Below are 24322 nucleotides of genomic sequence, written 5' to 3' on the forward strand. Positions count from 1 at the left end.
ATGTGGGATCTTCCCGGACCGGGGCATGAACCAGTATCCCCTGCATCGGCAGGCGGACTCTCAACCACTGAGCCACCAGGGAAGCCCTTGATACATTATTATTAACTGAAGTTCATACTTTATTCAGATCCCCAGAGTTTTTCCCTAATGTCCTTGTTCTCATCCAAAGTCCCATCCAGGCTGCCACATTTTGTCGAGTCATCATGCCTCTGGAGGTTCCAGTTGACTGTGACAGTTTCTCAGACATTCCTTGTTTTTGATGACCTTTGACAATTTTGACGGGGTACTGGTCAGGTATTTTTCAGGGTGTCCCACAACTGGAATTTGCCTGATGTTTTTCCCGTGTTTAGAGCAGGCTTGTGTGTTCTTTGGGAGGAAGACCACAGAAGTAATGTGCCATTCTCATCACATCATGGTAAGGGCACATACTTATCAGCATGTTAATAATGTTGGATTTGCCTGTCTTTCTTAATTCATGATATTGAGCATTTTCCATGCCCTTTATTGTTAAAAAAGAAAAGAAAACATGTGAGTAAAATATGCCTCTTGAAATTGTCTTCTTGAAAGGTTGCCTTCTTTGGAAATTTTTGGTCTATTTTTGACCCCCCAATTTTTTTTGAGGGGAGGTGTCATTCATGGGTCTGCAATTATTGTGAATATTAAGTGACCATTAGCACTGTGTTTAAATCTGCTGTTGCAGGAAACGGCCAAAAGGCGGCAGCGTTTCTCCATTCCCAAGTCTGGTTACTAGGTCAGCAGAGCCTTCCCGGAGGTCGTGTTCCTAGGTTGTAAGTTAGCCTGGAATGTGCCAGGAAAACTCCCCCTAAGTTTATGCCTCACTACTTCTTGTTCGTTTTTTTTTTTTAATTTATTAATTTATTTATTTATTTTTGGCTGTGTTGGGTCTTAACCACTTAGCCTAGATAGCGTTTGTCAGGTTGCTCCATTGTAAAGCTCCTCAATTTCCCCCCTTTCTATGTTGTACTGCTTAGAAGGGAGTCACTACAGGGAGCCACACTTAGGGACTGGGGAGTTCAGTTCCACCGCCTCGAAGACAGCATATCTAGAAAATTATTTGAAATTCTTTCCACGGAAGATTTTTCTATTCTCCCCCATTTATTGTTTTAAGCTATCACTTATTTATATCAGTACAAACTCATTGATATTTATTTTATACTTCAGGTTATAATACAGTACTTCTTTTAAAATTGTGTTGCTTGACCTGTTCCAGCTTTGGCCACTAGAAGCTCTTTCAGTGAGCTCCTGTGTCCCTTGTGTTTTTTTGTTTTGTTTTGTTTTTGTTTAAATTTTTGTGAGTGCTTCCTCACTTTCTGGAACTATAAGGTGCTTCAGGCTCATCTTATATATTTTCTGCCCCAGCCCTAGAATCAGCCATTTCTCCAAGGAGCCCTGGTTCCTTTTATTGGGGAATGGTATTAGAAACCAAGATCTGGGCTCTAGGTATGCTCAGTGCTACTGGGTGTCCTGGTTTCTAAGCCCCTCCAGCTGACAGAGGAGGAATATATATGTATATATTAGCTCCTGAATATATGTGTATCTATAAATATTTACATAGGTAGCCATCTGTATTTCTATTAAGCCAGATACCAATGTCTCCAACTCTAATCCGTTACCATATGGGTCATTCTAGCCTCCTCCCCTGCTGATCTGTGAATCCCCATTCCAGTAGTGGGAAACCTGGCTCCCACCTTCTACCATCCATTACTTAACTGTTCCATTCCAGCATGCATAGTAATATCAGGATTGTTACCCAGTGCTCCCATGGGAAGCAACTTTATCAATGAGCATGTAATGCTTATCTGCAGTTCCTTTTGCCTTTAGTCCTACAAACTCCACGCATTTACAAAGTTACTTAGGTCAGCACTGTTTTCCCCCACCTTTTTTTTCCCCCCACCTTCTTTTGTTTTTAATCTTAGATTTTCCTTTATATTCCTTTCAGAAAATGAGGTGGAGACTGTATTGTAACTCCTGAAACCAAAATTGTACTTTAAAGCAAGAGTCTCTATAGAGAGAAAACTGGAGAAAAAGACACTAAAATTGGTTTCTAGTTAAAACTATTCTTAATTCCAATTAAGCCTTCCCTTTGAAGCAGGGTGAAAGTGTAAACTCAGAGGAGTACATCAAGGTTAGCAGGAATTTCAGTGGTATGAGGTGTTTGAGCTGCCCTTTGTTCTGAGGAAGCAAGGGCAAGTTTAGCCAGTATTACTCTTCCCCCTACCAACACTGTCAGTTAAGATGAACTAGACTGTTACATTAGTAATCTTAAGGTTATGCCAAAGAAGCTCTGTTTTTAAACATGTTCCTATTCATCTAATGAATGTCCTATATCTTAGACCTGCACTGTCCAATTTGGTAGCAACTAACCACATGTAATTATTTAAATTTAAGTTAATGAAATTAAATGAAAATTTCAGTCACACTAGCCACACTTCAGGCACTCATCATGTTGGAGAGTGCAGCTATAGTACTATCGTGGCAGAAAGTTCCACTGGATGGTGCTGAGTCAGACAGTGGAATCTAAAGACTGTTACAGGGAGGGGGAACGGTAAGCTGAGATGAAGTGAGAGAGTGGCATTGACATATATACACTACCAATTTTTTTAATTAAAAAAATAAGTGAAGACTGTGTGTTAGAAACTGAGCTCCCTAAGATAGTGTTTCACCATCTTGAAGGTATAGTGTAAAGAATGTTAATAATAAAAAGAATTATCCTTAACCTATTAATAATTTTAGATTGCTATTTTCTTGGGAAGAGCTGCCAATATTTATCCCTTGTCCCTCCTACTTAATTTGGGTAGAAGAAGTAAGATTGGATCAAATTTTCAACACATGATGATGTTTGCTGGTAAGTTATAATTCCCTCTCTTGCTTACTCCAAGAAACAACTCACAGTGCATACACCAACTTGATTTCAGATGGAAATGATATGCTGATAATGTGAGACTCCCTTAAATATTAAAGTTGCAACCTCCAGTAGAAAATTCTTTTTAAAAGTGTGCCATTCCCTTCTATGGGGATTTTTTCATGTTCTGGTTCCAAATTCCCAGTTCGGAACTATGTCACGTGTAGTGGAGGAGGTAAAGATGATGCATTTTCACACAAAAACCTGTATGTGAGTGTTTACGGCAATTTGTAATTGCCAAAACCTGGAAACAGCCCGACTGTCTGTCTTCCAGTGAGTGAGGGAATAAGCAAACTGTGGTACATCCGTGCCATGGAATGCTCCTCAGCACTAAAAAGAACAAACTAGTGATACACACAACAACATGCATGGACGTCAGAGGCATTATGCTGAGTGAAAGAAGCCAGGCTCAAATGGTTACATACCATATGTTCCATTTACGCAACATCCTCAAAAAGACAAAAGCCCGGCGATGCAGAGCAGATCAGTGGTTGCTAGGGTTTGGTAGGGTGATGAGAGGTTAGACTAAAATGAGGGTAGCACAAACGAATTTGGGAGAGGGGCGATGAAACCGCTCTGTGTCTCACTTGTAGTAGTGGTCACACACCTCTATACATTTGTCAAAATTCATGGAACCGTACACCCAAAAGAGTGAACTTTAAGTAAATTTTAAAACAGATTTCAAAAAATTGTTAAACGATCAATGCCTGTATCATCTGCTAATTCTTTTTGTATTTGTTTGTATATACTTTTGTATGTTAAAATATATTACGTATTTGTTCATGCTCTTCTAAGGTCTCAGAATGTGCCCTATTTCTCTGAATTTATGAAGCTCGCATTGTCCTTCTTCCATTCCCTTGTAGGCCTTCGTGGTGCAATGGCATTTGCCTTGGCCATTCGAGATACTGCCACTTACGCCCGCCAAATGATGTTCAGCACCACACTTCTGATTGTGTTTTTTACTGTGTGGGTGTTTGGTGGTGGTACCACCGCCATGCTGTCATGCTTGCATATAAGGTAAGTAGTGAGGGGCCCTCATTTTAATATTAAAATATAATATGGGTTGTTTTAATCATGAGACAATTTTGAGCTTTGACAGGTCTCTAATATTTCGTTTCTTTTAAAAAGTATATAACATGTAGTACAGAAAAAAATGGAAAACATGCAAAAGAAGAATAAAAACTGTTGTTAACACTTTTGAGGGATGTCTTGCCAGACCTCTTGCTGTGCTTTACATATTTTTTTAACAAAAAGGGGCAACACTTCAGGTACTCTTGTAAACTGATTTTTAAGTGTAATATAGCATAGACATTTATGTTAGTAAATATCATTATTTTAGTGGCTGCATATATTATAGTTTACTAACCAAACCCCTACCATTGGACTTTTGTATTGTTTCTAGGATTTTGCTCTTACTGAGTGTGAACGTTTGTAAATGCATACTCCATTGCACACTTATCTATTTCCATAGGCTGCATTCCTAAAAAGTGGAATTGCTTGGTCAAGGGATATGCCTCTATTTAAGGTTTATGATCCATATTACCAGACCGGGTCAAAAATTTTCTTATATTTGCAGTATATGAGGCAGTCCGGTTTATCCCAACCCCAATCACAACTGGATATTGTCATTCTTTCTCATCTTCATGATCAGCATGGTTCCTGACCTGGCAATCCAAGGCCAAGGTTGTGACGTCTTAGTCTCGAATGCACACTAGTTAATGTATTCAATTGGAAAGCTCCCTTGTATCTCAAGAGTTCTGCCTTTGTTTCCATGGGTATAGCAGTGTATGTTGCTAAAGCCTTTGTAGATTTTACTTCTGTGTTTGGCTGTAACTTCATAGACCTTAAGAGCTACTGAGCTTCCAGCATGTGTAAGGTTCATTAGAAAAAACAGTATTTTGCATCTTATAGAATCTGTTCTCCATTTTTTTCATTCTATTATGCCTTTCTCTTAACACTCTAAATTGCAGCCGGCGCTCAGACTTTGAACGTTGTTACTGCCTTTCTCTCCCTTTACTGTTCAAATCCCTTTCTTACAATTCCTGTGCTGTTATTGTAGATAATTGAAAATACACCAAAATAATGTTCTTGTAACCCTGATTATTACTTCAGGGAGGACCTGGCATTTGTTGAGAACCTACTATGTGCTAGGCATTGTGCTAGGTACATGTTACATATTTGTCTAATGACAATCGCTCCATTTACAAGTGAGGAAATAGAGGCTTAGAAAGTTTCTAAGTTATTCAAGGTCATACATATCATTAAGTGGTGGACAGAGGAGCCTCCAGTCTCACTTAATTTCTCCTAGAATGCTGCATCACGAAATGAGGGTGGTCCATTTTCGAAGGATTAAACTCCTTTTTTTCCTCAAGAGCTTGTAAATGAAGGCTCTTCCTTATTCTACTAAGAACAACAAAATTAAATGTGAGATAATTTAGGAAAAATAACAGTCTTAAGTGGAGTCTCAGTGTTTAAGTAGAATCAGTTCTCTTCCCTAACTGCCTTCCACGTAAACCAAACCAAATACCCACGCTTAGCCCCCCCCCCCAAAAAAAACCCCACAAAAACCTACCTATTCACATAAAGTCGAATCTACCTCACCAGCTTTGCAAGCTTTTTGGCTCCATCTTGCCTGTCCTGTAGCATAGTTTGGCATTCAGTTGTATCCATTACTTTACAGTCTTAGGTTAACTCTTGTTACTGTTGTTGCTGTTTGGGGTGGGGGGGGTTTTGGCCTCTTTTCAAACAGAGACTGGAATTTAAGTTTTTCTTACCTCCCCCCAAATTTGTCTAGTACAACTGTGAAGATACTAAAAAGTCCTCCAGGTTTAAGATTCATGCAGGATCAGACCTGACTTTGAGTTCTTGCCCCTTCGTTTAGTAATTCTGTGATCTTGAGCAAGTTCTTTAACCTTTCTCAGCCTCAGTTTCCCCGTTTGTGACGTGTGTAACAGTACCTCCCTCCCAGGGTTGTTGTAAGGATTCAGTGAGCTAATTAATGTCTGTAAAGCCTTTTATTCATTCATTCGATAAATACTGATTGAGAACCAACTATGTGCCATGGTTCTCTAACTTAGTGGTTCTCAACTGGGGGTGATCCCCCCCGCCAGGGACATTTGGCAGTGCCTGGAGACATTTTTGATTGTCACAGTCTAAGAGGGGAGGCCAAGGATGCTGCTGAACATCCTCCAGTGCCCAGAGCAGCCCTCACAACAAAGAATGATCTGGACCAAGATGTTGGTAATGCGAAGGTTAAGAGACCCTGGTCTGGAGAGGTACAGTGATAGTAATAAGATAGAAGAGGTCCCTGGTCTCATAATGTCTATACTGTGGTGGAAGAAGACAGATAGTAAGCTAGCAAGTAAATAAATGAAGATGACAATTTTAGATGATGTTAAATGCTATGATGGCAAACAAGGTACTATGATAGTAGCTGGGGATAGATGTATTTTATAGGTGGAGGTCAAGAAAGGTCTCTCTGAGGTTAGATTTGAGCTCAGTCTACCTGAATGACAAGATGATGCCAGTTAAATGGTGAGCAGGAGGAAGAGCAGTCCAGGCAGAGGGGAGAGCATGTGCAAAGGCCCTGAGGTAGGCACAAATGTAGCCTATTGAATGGAAAGGAACAAAGGCCACCTAGCTGGACTACAGTGACTGAAGGGTAGGTAGGAAACAAGGTGGGCAAGATCCTTTAGGGGCAGGGGTTGGCAAACGTGTCCTGTAAAGGGCCAGAGAGTAATATTTTAGGCTTTGAAGGCTGTATGGCCTCTGTCTCAGCTACTCAACTCCAGCATGAAAGTCCCATAGACAATATGTGAATCAGTTGCCGTGGCTGTGTTCCCACAAGACTTCATTCACAAAAGCGGGAGGTGCACCAAATTGGCCTGTGGGCTGTAGTTTGTGGACCCCTGCTATCGGGTCTTATAGGACACAGTAAGGAGTTTGGATTTTAAAATCCAAATTGGCAATCTTGTAGGATTTGAAAGCAAGAAAGTGACATGATCTGTCCTGTTGCATGGACAACGGCTCCTCAGTGAGTGAGAGCCAGCCAGCTCTTCGTAGGTCCTTTCGCATAGTCTGTGACAGTCACCTTTGGCTCCTTGTCATTTACCACACATACTTTGCATTTCTCCATCTCCAAACCTTTGCTCACACTGTTGCCTCTGCCTGAAATTCTCTTTCACTCCCAGGAGACGGCACAGCTCAAACGCCTCCTCCTTTTGCCCTCTTCTTTTCTCTCAGCACCACTCTTCCGTCTGCTTAACATGGAGTACCTCTGTTACAGCATGTGTTTCGGTCAGCCTTGTAATAATGATATTGTTATAAGAGCTACCATTTAGAGAATGTTAGTGATGTATGGGACACTGTTTTAAAATCTTTAGACACATTTTCTTGTTTAATCCTTGCAGCGACTCTGTGTGGGGTCTGTCATCCCCATTTTCCAGGTGATCGAACTGCGGTTCATAGGGCCGCATAACTTGACTGAATTCAAACAGCTAGAAAGGAGATGAGGTCAGATTGGAACCCAGCCCTCCTGGATTGCAAAGCCCTTAGGGATTATGCTCTAGTTGTGTCTGTCTCCCCCACTAGTCTGTGAGCTCCCTGAGGGCAGAGCCGTGTCTAATTCATGTCTATGCCCTGTGCTTAGCATAGTGCCTGGCAGATAATAACTGCTCTGAGAAATTTTATTGCCTTGAATTGGCCTCCAGTACTGTTCCATCTGAGAATTACAAATCTGCTGTCTTCAGGGGGCTTTCCTGGTGGTGCAGTGGTTAAGAATCTGCCTGCCGAGCTTCCCTGGTGGCGCAGTGGTTGAGAGTCCGCCTGCCATAGAGCCCGTGCTCCACAGCAAGAGAAGCCACGACGATGAGAAGCCCGTGCACCGCAACAGAGTAGCCCCCGCTCACCCCAGCTAGAGAAAGCCCGCACACAGCAACGAAGACCCAATGCAGCCAATAAATAAATAAATAAATAAAATTTATTAAAAAAAACAAAAAAACCCAAATGTGCTGTCTTCAGGACCACTAGATGTCACTTGAGATACACAAATGTGATTAGAGTTTAATCTGGCTAAGAAGATATTAAACAGCTTCTGGCCATCTTAACAAGGAAGAAATGAGTGTTTCTTTCAATTCTGAAGCTGGTCGTGGCCATCTGTTTTCAAGTCTTTGGCCCTGATTCACTTGCCTTCCAGATAAGGTCGTGCATCATTTTCCTCCCTTCAGTGTTACTGGGCTGCTCCTGCTACAGCTTCTCACACTGCTATTTTTACTGTGTTGTCTGTAGTAGTGACCTTAATCGATAAACATTTGAGCACCTATTGTGTGTCACGTACTGTGCTAGACTCTGGGGATACGGAGATGAATTGGGACATGGCCTTTACCCTCAGGGAGCTCACAGTCTTTTGGGGGAGACTGACTGGTAAATAACTATACTGTGCTAAGTATTATAATAAAGGAATCTAGAAAGTGCTGTAAAAGCACAAAGGAAAAATCCCGCCTGAAGGGGCCATAGAATGGTTCCTTTGGAACTTGAAAAAGGAGGACAAAAAAAAAAAAAAATAAGGGGCAGTACATTTCCGAGAGAGGGAACACCATGAGCGGAGGCGTGGAAGCTCAGGGGAGGACAGGATTTGGGGAGAGGAGCAGTCGGTCTGGTTAACAGCGGGTATGTGGGCGAGGATGAGGGGAAAGCTAGGCTGGAGCAGCGGGGGAGGCTAGTTTGTAGAGTCTTGTATGCCACACAAAGGACTTTAGACTTGACCCTCTGGGTTGCAAGCTGCTCTCAGAGTCTTTTGTCCAGGGAACAAGCCAGTGAGTTAGTTCTCTGCTTGAGACAGCTAACTCTAGAGGAGAGCCTGGCAGCTGGGCAACCTTACAGCCAGTTGCTCCAGACCCCACGAGTCGGAATGAGGCCCGAGTTTGAGCAGTTGGAAAGGAGAGAAGACCTGAGAAACAGTTTAGGGGAAGAATGAGCGGGGTTGGTGAGTGCTCGTGCTGAGGGGGTAGAGGAGTCAAAGAGAGCTTCTTCATAATGAAGCTGTTCCCTGGGATACGGAAAGCAGATAAGAAAGAATTCTGAAGAACCAAGGCTAATGTCTGTCCATTAGCCTATGGGAAAACCCCTGTAATTGGACCCTCTCTGCAGTCATAAGAGGATGTTGCCGTGAGAGCCGAGAGGTCCGAAAACATGCAGCTCCCTCCTGGAACTGCACTGGGCCCAGCCTTGTTTTTGGAACTACGTTGTAGTTCTTATTCAACCACTGGGGCAATGCTGCTTTCCCTGACTCCTGCTTGTAGTGGACTTACAGAAGAAAAAGTTCTTTTTCTGAAACTGGTAAGTGGGATTGGATTGCAGGAAGAGAATATTAGTAGACCCTGCTTGCCTTAGGGTCCAAGCTGTGCTAAGGAGAGTGGTGGGAGCCAAAAGTCTACGTCACCAGCCATCGAGAAGCACGAAAATATTAAGCATTCCATAGCTTCTGTGTTGAGAAAAGCAGTTGCCTGACAGTGCCCGTATGTGAATAGACAATTTTTCTTTTGACTTCAAGATCTCATTTTCCTTTTGTGTTTCTCCTTTAGGGTTGGTGTTGATTCAGACCAAGAACATTTGGTAAATATGCATTTGTGTTGTCTCTGGCATTTCTGTCAAATGTGTAGTCGCTTGGAAAGAAAACAAATCTACTGTAGACTTCATGTCACTATTATTTAGATCCTGTCCTATTTGCATCAGCTTTTAACTGACATCATTCCTGGCTTTTCTCACTGCTCGATAGAGACAAAACTGAATTTTAGGCAGCGTGTGGTTATCAAGGGTGACAGCTCTCCTATCTTTGGGCCAACCTGGGCTTTGGCCACAGACGAGAGCAGTCCCTTAAGTGCTCCTGGGTTTTCAAGTGACTGCTCTGGCACGGGGAGCCTTTTTCCACTTTGGTTTGCGCATGAAGGCTTGTCTCTGATGTAAGCCCCACTCCAGCTGCTCTTCCTGTGTAACTTTCAAATTGGATGACCAGCAGCTGCCCTTGAGAACTGCCCAGAAGCGTTGGACTCTTCAGCCAGTCTTTCCTGCCTGTTCAGGAGAATGTGCTTTCTTACCCCGTGCCTCAGCCCTGCCCATGTTTCCTTGCTTACTTCCATGTGTCGCTTTCTCAGTTGTTTGTCTGAACCTGAACCTGGTAGACTGAATGCAGTGTGACTCAGTGCCTTCCCCTAGACTGACCACCCTTTTCTGGTATTTTCCCGCCACTTGTTAATGCTTTCTGAGCACCACTGACTATGTGCCTCTGCCCTAGACATGAGATGGGGAATCACAGAAATGAGGTTTTTGAAGATGGAAAGCATCTCTTTAAAAACACGGTTCTTTTTCCTGTCTGAAACAAGCCCTGGTTTATTTGTCTTCAGAGTGTAGTTTAAAAATGTTTTTTATCAGATTCATTTCCTGAATGCTAATTTTGCTAGCTATTGAGTGCTGAGTGTGTACGTGACATAGTAAGTACTTGCCCCTTTTGTGGTCAGAACCTTAAAGTATAATTTCATGGGCTTGCACTATTTGTACAAGGCTGGATAAATTCCCGTGATGGTGAGCTGCTGGGGTGCTTTCCAAGGGGCAATAGCTCCTCAGTGCCTCCACCCCAACGGCCAAACAAGAAGAGTTACCAAACAGGCCCTTGGACAAACGCTTGATCACCATCTGCGTAAGTCTCCGCTTGCTATGTCCCCTCTGTCGCCACAGAGGACAAATGGAAATGGAGTGACAGGGAGAGAGCCAGGTAGGTGAGTAGCAGCTGTGACATCCAGGAAAAAAAATCTCATTTTTACCTTGCCCTCAAAGCCGTATGGATGCCTTGGCTCAGTATATTGTTCACTCAGTATTTCGAGTGTCCACTGGGAAGCCCAGAGGAAGATTTTAGTAACTACGGAGCGTGTGGGAGTTGGGTGTACAGGTGCTCATGTAGTGAGAGATCGTGTGAGATTTACAGATTCGTCGCTCTTCAAAAAGTGGAGACATGCAAACCAATGCCTCATGATGTGAAAGGAAATATGGGTGATTCTCCGCTCTTGTAAGCCCATACAGTGTTCTCAAACATTTTTATATTGTCTATGTTTTGATACTTGTTGAGAGGAAGAATCATTTATTTCGAAGATCAGGAAGAACAGGAACCAAAAGCCAGAATCTAAACTCCGTACTCTTCGAAAATCCCGGAAACATAGAACATTCATGCTGGATAGAGCCTTCGAGTAACATTGTATACATGAAAAAACTCCGCTGGAGAGAGGGAAAGGGAGTTGCCCAACTAGTTCGTGTCAGAGCCGAGAGGAACCAGGTGGCCTAACAGCGCCACTGCTGGCCGACCGCATCATATTACACATAAGGACCCAGTTTATGTTTTGGGGGAGCTGTTTTTGAAGAGGCCTGCTTGCTGTTACTTTTCCCTCCTACCCAGTCAGGCTTAACATGGAATTTCCCTACTTACTTACATTTTGTTAGTGTTCTAAGAACATAGTAGCAACTTTGAAAATGCCAGTTAACTTTGGGACCCATGACAACTCACAGAGATCGGGATGTTGATGGGATGTTTTCTACTTAAGGTGCAGTTCACATGGGTGTAAGCCTTTCAGATTTAGGGGATGGATTATCCCACACTAATATTTTTAAATGCCAGTAGACTCATAAATCAGTAAGCAGCCTGAGTAATAAAGGTGTTCAGAAAAACACTTCAATTTTTTATTCCCAAGCCGCAGTGTACAAGCTGTTAAATTTCTCATGTTACCCATGTTGGAGAGTATCTCGTGTGCGGTAGGCTATGTTCCTGATTCTACAAAGAAATGACTCTTAAAAAAATGTGTTTTTATCTTTGTGTATGTATTGATTTATGATCTGTTTGCAGGGTATTCCTGAAAGTGAAAGAAGAACTACCAAAGCAGAGAGTGCCTGGCTTTTCCGGATATGGTATAACTTTGATCATAAGTATCCTTAACTGAGAAAAAAAATGGCAGTATGGACATGGACGCTAGAGTTTAATGGAACAACGGTTTTGACCACTCTCTTCCTGAACTGGAATATAAAACCTGCCTTTGATCTTCCCTTTCCCCTTCAGTGTAGTAGAGAAGGTTACCAGAGGAAACCCACACAGATGAATCCTCTGAAAACCCATGGAACCAGTAAGGACTGGTTATTGCAGAAGCTTGCTGTGTGCAGGGACTCAGGAGCCCTTATGATAGACTTGTTTTGATATATAGGTTTATTTATTGAGCAAACTTTAATATTTATTGTCCTTTAGCTAATCGAGTGAATGCCGCAAAAGGGATTTGTTGGTGTTTGTCCGTGTGCTTGTTAGAGTAAAAGAGGAAAGACTGCCTTAGGAAAAAACATGAGAATGAGAAATTCAGTGATGCTAGGTACCGCAGTAGTCAACGATGTCGTTTTTTCTCTGACCTTTCCACAGACTGGGAGATTCTCCCCTCCATTCAGAATGCCAGTGCTTCATCGTTTACCAGATTTCCTTCTTGTCCTATCGTAACAGTCTTCTTCATAGCTATACTTTGGGTCGGGCTATATATAATAACCTGTTTAAATCATGCCTTTTAAAAAACATTTTATCACTCACTATTTATTAAAATTAATTTCTTATTTGAAAGTTGAACTAGAAAAAGGGACCATGGAGTTCTTTCTGGCTGAGACTTATCAGTAAGGGAATCAAAACCTGGTTTATGTTCCATTGAAGCAAATTTGGGACAACCATGTAAAATGTTTTTCCCTTGCTTTTGACTTTCTGATCAAAACCTTGTATGTTTACAAAAAATGCGCTTGACAATTATCATTAGAAGCTACTATTTACTATATTCTGTTTGCTAGATTTTTACATTCACTTTTTGCGAGGACTCAAAATTAATATACAGGAACATGAATACTCGCTTATCTATGGTATTAAGACTCCTATTAGAGGGAGAGAGATCCTGGCTCCTTAAAATTGTTTAATGAGGGCTCCCCTGGTGGCACAGTGGTTGAGAGTCCACCTGCTGATGCGGGGGACACGGGTTCATGCCCCAGTCCGAGAAGATCCCACATGCCGCGGAGCGGCTGGGCCCATGAGCCATGGCCGCTGAGCCTGCGCGTCCGGAGCCTGTGCTCCGCAACAGGAGAGGCCACAACAGTGAGAGGCCTGCGTACCGCAAAAAAAAAAAAAAAATTGTTTAATGATTATGTCATTACTTTTGGCTCCATTATCAGCATTTTGGGTATAAGCCACTCCCATATCTCTTGGGATTTTTTCATCCCTCTGATTTAATAAAAATTGTTTAGTTTTTCCTTCGTAAATGTTTTGTATATTTTCTGCATAATATACAAAATAATTAAATGATCCTAATGTAGAGAAAGAGTAGAATAATATTTTTTATATTCTTATAGAAGTGACCACCAAGAATTGACTCAGTACTACTAGACAAAGACTTGGTAATTTTAATACCTAGTGCCCTAGTATAATTAATCATTCATCATTCTAGATTTCAGTTCCTTTGTGCAGTCCGTTTGTTCATTTGTTATAATTGAGATATAACTTAAATACAGTAATGTATACAAGTCTTAAGGATACGGCTTAATGAATTTTGACTTATGTATACACCTGTGTGCCTGCCACCCATATAAAGATATGAAGAACATTTCAAGCACCCCAGAAGGCTCCCTGTTTTCCCTGCAGTCAGTAATGCCTTCCCTGAAGGCCTACCCTATCCCAGCCAAAAGGGCGGCCACTGTTCTGATTTCTTGCAACATGGATTAGTTTTACCTATTTTTGATCTTCATATAAATGGAATTATATACTATGTATTACTTTATGTTTTGCTTCTTTCAGTCAACATTGTGTAACTTATCTATATTGTTGCCTGGACCAGTAATTCATTCTTTATCATTGCTGTGTAGTGTTCCATAAATAGTATGAATATACTACAGGGTTTTGGTTTTTGGGGGCTTTCTTTTTTTTTTTGGTTAAGGATATCTCAGAAACTATTGTTGATAAACATTTAGGTTGTTTCCTGCTTTTGACGATTATAAATAAAGCTAAACATTTGTACATCCTTTTTTTTAAAATAATCTTTTAATTAATTAATTTATTTATGGCTGTGTTGGGTCTTTGTTGCTGCAGGAGGGCTTTCTCTAGTTGCGGTGAGCGGGGGCTGCTCTTTATCGTGGTGCGTGGACTTCTCACTGCGGTGGCTTCTCTTGTTGCGGAACGTGGGCTCTAGGCACACGGGCTCAGTAGTTGCAGCACGTGGGCTCAGTAGTTGTGGCTTTCGGGCTCTAGAGCATAGGCTCAGTAGTTGTGGCGCATGGGCTTAGTTGCTCTGCAGCGTGTGGGATCTTCCCCGACCAGGGCTTGAACCCATGTCCCCTGCACTGGCAGGCGGATTCTTAACCACTGCGCCACCAGGGAATTCCCTGTTTGTATATCTTTTGATGAACATAGGCACTCATTTCTCTTGGGTATATACCTAGGAGTGGAATTTGGAGCAAGTGTATGTTTAGCTTTAATAGATATTGCCAACCCGTTTTCCAGAGTGGGTGTAACCAATTTACACTCCCACCAGCAAGTTAAGTTGTTCCACATCTCCTCCAAAACTTGGTATTGGTCAGCATTTGAAATTTTAGCCATTTCAGTGGGTGTGTGGTGATATCTCATGTGGTTTAATTTGCATTCCTCTGATGAGGTTTCCTTTCATATGTTTATTGGCCATTTGGATATCCTCTTTTATGAAGTGTGTCTGTTAGGTTCTTTTGCTCACTATCTAATTGAACTGTCTTATCTTTTTTTTTATTTACTTGTAATTCTTTCTACATTCCTGAATTGAGTTCTTTGTTAGTTATAGGTATTGTGATTATCTTCTCCCAATCTATAGCTCACCTTTTCATTTTTGTAATCCTGTCTTTTGAGGAACAGAAATTCTTCATTTTAATGAAGTTTATTTCATTAATCTTTTCTTTTATGGTTAGTGCTTTTTGTGTCTTAAGAGATCTTTTATATCCCAAGGTCGTGAAGATATTTTCCTATGTTTTCTTCTAAACATATGATTGTCTTAACTATCACATTTAAATTTTCGATCCATTACAAATTGATTTTTGTGTATAGTGTGAGGTGTGGGTCAAGACCTATTTTTTCCCGTACGAGTATTCAGTTGACCCAGCACCGTTTATTGGAAATGCCATCCTTAACCCACTGTATTGCAGTGGAAATTTTGTTGTAAATCACTTGGCCATATAAGTCGGGGGGCTCTTGTTTCCGGACCGTCTTTTCTCTTTGTCTGTTTTTACATCAATACCACACTCTCTTAATTATTGTACTTTTTAATAAGTCTTGCTATCCAATAGGAGAAATTCTACAGGTTTGTCATTCTTTAGTATTGCCTTAGCTATTTTAGGTCCGTGGCATTTTCATCTAAATTTTAGAAACAACTTGTCATTTTCCATACATACATGCACACTCATGCTCACACACACACACAGAAAAAAAGCTGCTGGCAAATTATTGAATTTGTATTAAATCTGTGGATGAATTTGGAGAGAACTGACATTTTAACAATATTGAGTCTTCCAATCCATGAACACTGTATATCCTCCATTCATTTAGATCTTCTTTAACTTCTCTCATTAATGTTTTATAGTTTTTAGTGACTGGTCTTGCACATCTTTCATTATATTTATCTCTATATATTTGGTATTTTGGGTGCTATTGTAAATGGTATGTATTTCATTTTATTTTATTTTCTATATTTTTGCCCTTAATATATAGGTATACAATTGGATTTTTATATATTGGCCTTGTATCCAGCAATCTTGTTAAGTTTACTTACATTTCTAATAGTTTTTAGATTCTATTTTCTATGCACATAACCAAGTGAATAATAATGTTTTATTTTTTCTTGTCCAATACCTTGTATTTTTTTTATGTCTTATTATATTGGCTGGACATTCCCAGTACAATGTTAAATGTAAATGATGATAGCGGGCATTCTTGTCTTATTCCTGACCTAAGGGGGAAATTTTTCAATATTTCACCATTGAGTATGATGTTAGCTGTCAGTTTTTGAGATATCCTTGATCAATGTAAGAAAATTCCTTTCTATTTCTAGTCTGCTAAGAGTTCTTAGCATAAATAGGTATTGAATATTATTAGACGCTTTTTCTACATCAACTGAGACGATCGTGTATTTATTTTTTCTCCTTTAGTGTGTTATCTTGCTGATTTTCATCAATTGTTTGAATGTTAAGCCAATTTTACATTACTGGAACAAATCCCACTTGATTATGATATTATTCACTGTGTATGTCACTAGATTTAATTTGCTAGTATTTTGTGTCTGATTTTTGTGTCTTTTCATGAAAGGTATTGGCTCGTGATTTTTTTTTCTTGTAATGTCCTTGTCAAGTTTCTATAGGAAGATTGTGCTAGTTTTATAAAACAGGTAGGGAAGAATTTTTCTCTTTTTCTATTTTTCTGGAGGAGTTTGTGTAAGATTGGTGTTATTTCTTAAGTCTGGGAAGATTTTAACCAGTGAAGCCTTCTGGGCCTGGAACTTTTTGTATGAAGAGGTTTTTAGTTTCTTTAATAAATACAGGACTATTCAGATTTCCTTTTGTCAATATTTGGTAAGTTTTAGTTTTTAGGGAATTTGTTCTTATAGAGTTAAATACCAAGACTTATTAGCCCCCGTACTAGCCTGTTAAGTACCACTAAACTACGATCTGGTACTTTCTGTACTTAATGCACTAGTAGAATTCATCATTCCAGATTTTCAGTGGTTTTGTGTGGCAAGATGTTTTATGAGCTATGTAAGTGTGTTTATATGAAGTACTTTAATCTTAGAGTTTATAAATATGTGAATTTATGTAAACTTCTTTGGCCTCCTCATTTTTAATTGAGAACAACCTTAAGTTGTAATTTTAGAAAGTAGCGAATATGTATGTGTCTTTCTCCCTTTTTCTGCTTTTTCTCATGATTCCCTCTTTTTTTCTTCTGAGTATCAAATATATTGTTGCATCTGTTTTTATTTTTATTTTTGGAGAATAGATGAATACTGAAATAAGAGTCTATGACGGAGGACCTCATGATGTGTAATTTTTTAATGTTTTTAGAATTGAGTTTCCTTTGATACTAAAGTTTCAGCTCATTGAAGAGGCCAGCTGAATCTACAATAAATAGTTAAAACCATCTTTATTGCTATATTCTACTACTGGAATATTTAATCTCTTTTTAGGCTCTTACCATTCTTTAGTTTCTTCCGTGTCTCCTTCAGCGCTAAATTGAGAGTGATTTTGTCTTCCTTTTGGCTTTAGTAAAATCAGAAATGCAATATGATGTAGTGGAAAGGGCGGAGGATTTGGAATCAAGCCAATCTGGGTTCGAGTATTGGTCCTCCATTTACTTAATTGTGTGACTTTAGGCAGATGATTGACTTCTATGAGCCTGAGTTTCCATATTTGTAAAACAGAGATAATAATAAAATCTCCCTCCCGTTGCATAATAGGGTCATGAAATGGGACAACATTTGCTATCTGAATTGGTAGGTACACTGTGACAGTGATTGTTATCAAACAGATTGTTCTTTTAAATTGGTAAAGAAAGGAACGCAGCTCTTCCTTAACTGGCACAGCTATCTGAAGCCTCTGCTGACGCACAGTGGGCCTCCTCTCACGACAACCCTCCCTGCCTGCTGTGGACCCGTTGCGAGATGCCTAACCAGCCCCCAGGCTTATGAGGTAAGTTGGTTTTATCCAGAACCTAAGTTCTTCATTAAGTTAAATTTAAAACTATCTGTTCTGTGGATGGGTTACTGGTGTTTTGTTTTGTTTTGCTTTGCTTTGCTTGCATTTAAGGTATAAAATCCACAAGCAGGAATATAAACATATTTTGCTCAGCCAGAAAATGCACTGAAATCTATAAATATAATTCACCGCCTTTGAGCCGTCATTTGAAAAAAGATATAGAATAGCATCTCATCTTACTGTCAGTGATTTTAGTAAATAATTCTATTTCCATGCTGGTTTTCATTTATTTGCAGCATGTGGCCTGAGCTTAGTACTAACTGCGTATATTGTAATCTATAAATCAGGGTCGTCACAGTCATGTGGAGAGGATTACTAAAACATTTTTTGATGCCCCTAAAGTGCAACAGATGCTCTTTTATTTCGGGTATTAGGGAAAGTTTATCTACCTGTGTACCGTATCGCTGGGAGGCATGGATATATCTAGATATAATCTAGATTCCATATTTTTTCCTTAGCTGCCGACATAAGATTAGTGATTCAGCAGGTATTGCCACAAAGAAAGAAATGACAAATGCTAACCAGTTTTTATTTTAAAATATGAATATTTAATTTTTCAAGTTCTTTTTTAAAAACCTTTACTTCTAACCCAACCCTTCAAAAATAATCTGGTGCATCAAATAAAGTGCCCATGTTAACAAAACCCACCAATTTTGACTACTCTGATGCAACACCTTGAGTTGAGAGATGAGGCTGTGGTAAAGCAGTGTAGACGTGCACCCTCCAGTTCCCTGTGACCGCCTCCGTGGTGTTTTCGAGCAGATCCCACAGAGAATGGATGGGGAAGAGGAGTCTTAGCAGGGGTGGCACCTGGGTCAGGCAGGAGCACCCTGCAGCGTTGTGTTATGTTGAGTCAGTGCACAGTTCCGACAGACTACTGGTGGGCTGGGGGGAACACCCCGTGTTGTCTTGTCCCTCCCTGCCACTTTGCCCAGGCTCCCATATCAAGCACGGCCCCCATTCCCTCTTTACCCTGTTAGCCCATGTGGCTCTGTGCTGAGGGGTCAGCCAGCTTTGTCAGTTAAGTCATTGAGATCTGGCTCTGGGATTCCAAAGACCCACTCGCCATCACCAAAAGCCAGAAGAGTTCCACAATGCCTGTGTGTCCTGTGGATAGCAAAATACGGCATTGTTCTATTCGTTTCCTTGGGCTGCCATAACAGAGTACCCCGAACTGAATGGCTTCACAACAGAAATTTACTGTTTCAAGTTCTGGAGGCTAGAAGTCTGAGGTCAAAGTGCCAGTAGGGTTGGGGCCTTACGAGGGCTCTCTCCAGCTTCTCGTGGTTTGCTGGCCATCTTTGGCTTGAAGATGCATCACACAGATCTCTGTCTTCATCTGTACCTGGCGTTCTCCCTGTGTGCGCGTATGCCTCTGTGTCTCCAAATTTCCCCTTTTTATAAGGACACCCACCAGTCATACTTGCTCAGGGCCCACACCAAGGACCTAATCTTAATGTGATCACCTGCAAAGACTCTATTTCCAGATAAGGTCACATTCACAGGTACTGGGAGTTAGGATTTCACATCTCTTGGGGGGGAGTGTGGGGGAGAGATACCATGTAACCCATAACAACCATAAAACTTAATTTTTTAATTTTATTTTTTGCTATGTTAACTACTTATTAAATTATAAAAGTAGCATGCTTGCAGCCAGATATTCAAACAGTATGGAATGTACAAAGTGAAAAATAAAAGTCGCTCTCTTTCTCCCACCTCCATCCCCCAGAGGCAGTCTTTATTAAGGGTTTATTTTGGATACTCCCTGCTATAGTTTATCTACACAAACTTATATGTGAATATATAGCTCTCTTTATTGTTTTACACAAATGGGATCATAATAAGAGTATTATCCTGCTACTTGCTTTTTTCACTTAATGATACAGCATGGATATGTTTCTAAGAGTCCATGAGATCCCTTACCTTCTTTCTATTGGTGGCTGCACAGTGGTTTTGCCAAGATTGATTTAGTCTCCTGTGGCTAGACCTTTACATTGTTCCTCCTTTTGTTTTTTTGTTATTACAGACAATGTTTACAGTGAATATCCTTGTGTATATAAATTTACCCAAGAATATAAAGTTATAAAGAATAGATTTTAAAGGTTAAGTTGCTGGGTCAAAAGTCATATGCATTTTAAAATTTGGTAGATATTGCCCCAAACCTGAAACTTAATGAAGTCATTAGAAGGTGCTGAAGAGCCCCTGCTGACGAGTGAAGGTGCCACAGAGCTTTGAGTATTGCTGAATTAAGCGATAGACACGCTTGTTAGACTTAACTGTTATAACTGGATTGGGCAGGAAGGGATTATGGCTGGTTGGTGGAATGGGTTTGTTTGGTTTTTAATTCACATGTCTTTGTCTTTGAGTATTTAGGCAAATTTCTAGCAACAGCAAATTTTTTTTAAGTTTAAAAATTTTTGTCCAATCGTGCCCTCAGTCTATTTGACCATCTTAGACAAATTTAAAGATTTTAAACACGCACAGGATAGGAGAGCTGAGTGTAGGATGTTTCTGTCAGCTCTACTTCCCTCAAGGAGTATTAGTCACAGACTTTTTTGCTAGATCAATATGAGTATTTAGAATAATTCTTACTCTACATTTTAAAAAATGACTTTCTGATTTTTAAAAGTAATATGTACTCATTATAATAAAATTTCAGATAGTACAAAAACATAAGAAAATGAAAACCACTAGCAATTCTGTCATGCAGAGCTAACTATCATCATTTTGTTGAATACCTTCTAGACTTTCCTGTGCACATGTACACTTTTTAATTTGCCACAGTGGCACTATATATGCTAGACATTTTTCCCTTTTCTGGAACTTTATTTACATTCTTTTTGGCCCCAAAGTTTCCATTAGAACCAACGCCCATTGAGCTGGGTGACAAGTGTGTAGTGAGGGTTCAGTATTTCTAGGTATTGTTGATACGGCAGTAAAAGCTTCATTTATATAAATCTGTTCAACAATCAATTGAACTTATATTTAGCAAATACTTTCTCTGTGCCCCCAAACTGTTAGGTGATTGAAGTACACAGCGTACAAGGGACTTAGGGTCTAGTGCGGGGGGTGTGTGTGGTGCAGACCACTGCCTGAGCAGTTACGCAAAGGGGTAAGTGCCACTCTAAGGAGAAGACTAAGTACAGGACGCTAGGGGAGAACACAGGAGGACCCCTAAGCTAGCCTTGGATGATCAAGGAAGACTTCTGGGAGAAAGTGACTTTTCAGCCAAGACCTCAGTGATAAGTAGGCACTAGTTACATGAAGGAGGGGAGAGGGGACAGGACGTAAGAGAAAGCACGAGAGATTTGGGGCAGCTGTCAGCACTTCAGTCTTCGGGCACACAGTGAGGCGGGTGAGGTCAGGGAAACAGAAGGTGGTGGGAGATGAAGCTGAGGGGCCCAAGTCGCACAGTGTCTTTTAAGCCAAGGTGAGGACTTTCGACTTTATCCTGAGGGCAGGGAGCGGCCCCTGAAGCTTTTTAAATAGGGCATCCTTGAAAATTCTGCTATTGGAAATGTTTCTTGAATTTCATAACAATTCGCAAAACTTATTTTATTTGAATTTAGAACCAGGAACAGTTGAAAGATGATGACTCCGATCTTATTCTCAATGATGGTGATATTAGTTTGACGTATGGAGATTCTACCGTGAACACTGAATCAGCATCGTCCGGTGCCCCTAGGAGATTTATGGGAAACAGTTCTGAAGATGCCCTGGATCGGGAACTTGCATTCGGGGACCATGAACTGGTCATTCGGGGAACACGCCTGGTTCTTCCTATGGATGACTCTGAACCCCCGTTAAATTTGTTAGATAATACAAGACACGGTCCAGCCTAAGCTTACTCATTACTCACTTAGTGATCTGTAAAATTTGCACATGTGATTGTGAAGAAATTCGTACTACCTAAAAAGTCCCAGTGCATGTCTCTGAATGTTTAAGCTGTATAAATGCTATTTATATGGCATCGAAAGACTATAAATACCCTGTACAAGGCAGATTGTGAACAAACTCTTAATGTTTTATTGGCTGCACTATGTAGACTGGATCTGTTTTAGAAAGTTAATTTCAGTGATGTCGTGTGTCCCAGCTTTATGTCCCAGTTCAAGTATACAAGGTGACAGATTTACTCTTTCTTATATTTACTTGACACTTAACCAGAGTACCGAGTTCTCGTGATATGAATTAATTTTAAGGCAATGAATTTGTGGGAGGGGAGGGAGAGGAAGAGGGGGCAGTGCTAGCAGGAGAAGTTCCTTTGTCGGGAAACTTGTATTGATTGCTGCTGCCTCTGTCGTGACCTTTTCCTTTCCTTTTTGTCCGGTGGCCTGTTGTGGTGCAAGAGGCCAGTGGCTCTGGATCTTGCCCCATTCAGATTGGGGAGTGAAGTGCGGGGGCCCTTTGCCCCCCTTGCCATGAAAAGAACAGGTTTGTTGGCTACAGTACACTGCTACTCGGAAAAGAAGGCTGCACATGACTTCCAAGACTTTGTTTCTTTTCTTCCACTCCAAGACCTGGGAAGGAGTCGCGCCATCCAGCCCACTTAGCCAAAGTACAGTTGTATATAGTTCAGAGCACTTGATTTCGATTTGGAGGGGCTGGGGCAGGCGGAGAGGGGGCAGAGGCCAGGAAGGGGAGTAAGGAGCATGGTGGTTTCGGAGAGCTCTCCCCCCAAATATGTAAATACTATATACCAGATAAGTTTAAATAAGAAATTCAATTGCTGCTTACTTTTTGATTATGTACTTTATGTGTATAGCAAGCTTTGTGGTCAGAAGTTTTTATATGAATTTAAATCGCTGCTCTTTAGCAGCCAAACAGGAGCAAAATGTAAAACTTTTGAACTTACTTGTGTCTAATTGTCACTCATTAGTCTTTAGTTGATGTTAAAAGTTAATTTATGAATCCATGACCGTTCCACACTACACCACAGCCAGTCATGAGAGAAGTACAGCGCTGCGGAGAGCTTGCTGTGAGGGCGGTTGCTCCTTTGTGTGCACCAGGTGTAGTTGTCTTCATGCTCATGTGACATTTTAATATGAAATACCTAAGCTGCCATGTTTGTTTTGTTTTTTTACAGTTTTCAAGGAAGAGTACATAACATTGCCCATTTCGTATTCAGAGTATGCAAGTGGATCCTATTTTGTAAGCTGCAGATACCTAGTGGTGCATTGAATCTTAGCGGGGGGATCCTTTCCGACACTGATACTGACCCGTCAAAGTTTCAGAAGAAAACTAGAAACTTCTGTGGGTTTTTTCCCCCTCAGGTCTGAGTAGCATTGCCTTAAATCGTACCCAATTCAAAAATGGATTTGTTTATGCGATGTTCAAATTGTCCAACACAAAACATCTTTGCAAACAAAATATGTACTTGTCTTCCCAAAGGTTTCCTTGCTGTGATGCAAACACTCCTTGCGATTTTGAGGGAATTCTACTGTTGGACCCTTGAGTGGCAGCTCTAACTGTTGGCATAGCCATTTGTTATGTAGTGGTAGTGACTTTCCTGCTATGCAGGAACCCCGTGAAGTGTGCATTTTCTACAATGTGTGCCTCTTCATGCAGTCAATAATTTCTTGTTAATGTGTGTTTGAGGGGCTTTGAACTTCAGCGTCATTTACCCACGAAGTCATTCACGTTGTAAAAGGTTATATAAGAAATTCACAACTACCTTTTTTATCCTGTCAAGTTACTGAGCTCACTTTATGAAAATTGCTGTAAATACTTAGCATGACAAATTCAGTAACTCGTCTGTTTCAGCATGCATAAGACCTTTTCTTAGGGAAACTGATAAAGTTTGAGTCAACTAAATCTGCCTTCGTACTTTATCAGAGGGGAACCAAGTCTGCTGCGCTTACATCAGCATCTGGAAGATTCTCCTCTCCTCTAATCTGCGTGCGCATCTCCAAGCAAAGAAGAAAAAACAAACTCTGCTCATACATCTATTGGTTTGAGACACCTGAATGAACTTGGATGAGGTACAGTCTGAGTTCCCATCATGCACAAGTAGAACTGTTCTCAGACTTGTTTTTCTGTTCTTTGTGGACCCTACACGTTTGAATGACTTGAACGTTGCATCTTTTCAAGTTATTTTTTAAGGTTCCTTGGCATTTTATCCTAGTTGTCCGTGTTTGGCAATGTGCTATTAAAGTAATAGACTTTTAATCTTTTATGTATTTTTTGTTTTCCCTTGGAGTTCTTGGACAGATGTTATAGTGGTTTCTTTTAGGAAAATCTGTCATTAAAAAAATTATAGCCTTGCAAATAACCACTCACAGTGTTTGAGTCAACAGTTTATTCTAGTGAGAAGTAAAGAGTGCTGACTTCATTTATTTTTCTACCTATATACCTACTGGGAAAGGGGGAAGACTGATGTTTTAAAAAGCAACAAACAGAAACCTAACGGAACGTAACTTACGGGGTGGCAAATTTTTGGTGCTTATGTGTGAGGCTGGATGTATTTGCTTATGGGACCATTTAAGAAATACGACTCAAAGCAGTCGAATCTGTTACATTGATTTGTAGCCTGTTAGCTCAGTGGTGGATAATGTCATGAAAATGTTAGTTCCATTATATGGGGGGAGT

The 24322-nt window shown here is 40.6% G+C and overlaps 1 protein-coding gene across 1 annotated transcript in view; it reads left to right on the top strand.

Moving 5' to 3' along the window:
* SLC9A6 (solute carrier family 9 member A6) overlaps nt 1-24008 on the top strand; it is a 42814-nt gene extending 18806 nt beyond the window's left edge. The window contains exons 10-15 of the mRNA XM_024760093.1: nt 2755-2866; nt 3787-3940; nt 9505-9535; nt 11811-11890; nt 17566-17671; nt 21307-24008. Coding sequence (XP_024615861.1) covers nt 2755-2866; nt 3787-3940; nt 9505-9535; nt 11811-11890; nt 17566-17671; nt 21307-21579 — 756 coding nt within the window. The 3' untranslated portion in view covers nt 21580-24008. The remainder of the gene's footprint in view (nt 1-2754; nt 2867-3786; nt 3941-9504; nt 9536-11810; nt 11891-17565; nt 17672-21306) is intronic.
* The last annotated feature ends 314 nt before the right edge of the window (nt 24009-24322 follow it).

Source organism: Neophocaena asiaeorientalis, unplaced genomic scaffold, assembly GCF_003031525.2.
Source record: "Neophocaena asiaeorientalis asiaeorientalis breed wild unplaced genomic scaffold, Neophocaena_asiaeorientalis_V1.1 scaffold927, whole genome shotgun sequence".
NCBI lineage: Eukaryota > Metazoa > Chordata > Mammalia > Artiodactyla > Phocoenidae > Neophocaena > Neophocaena asiaeorientalis.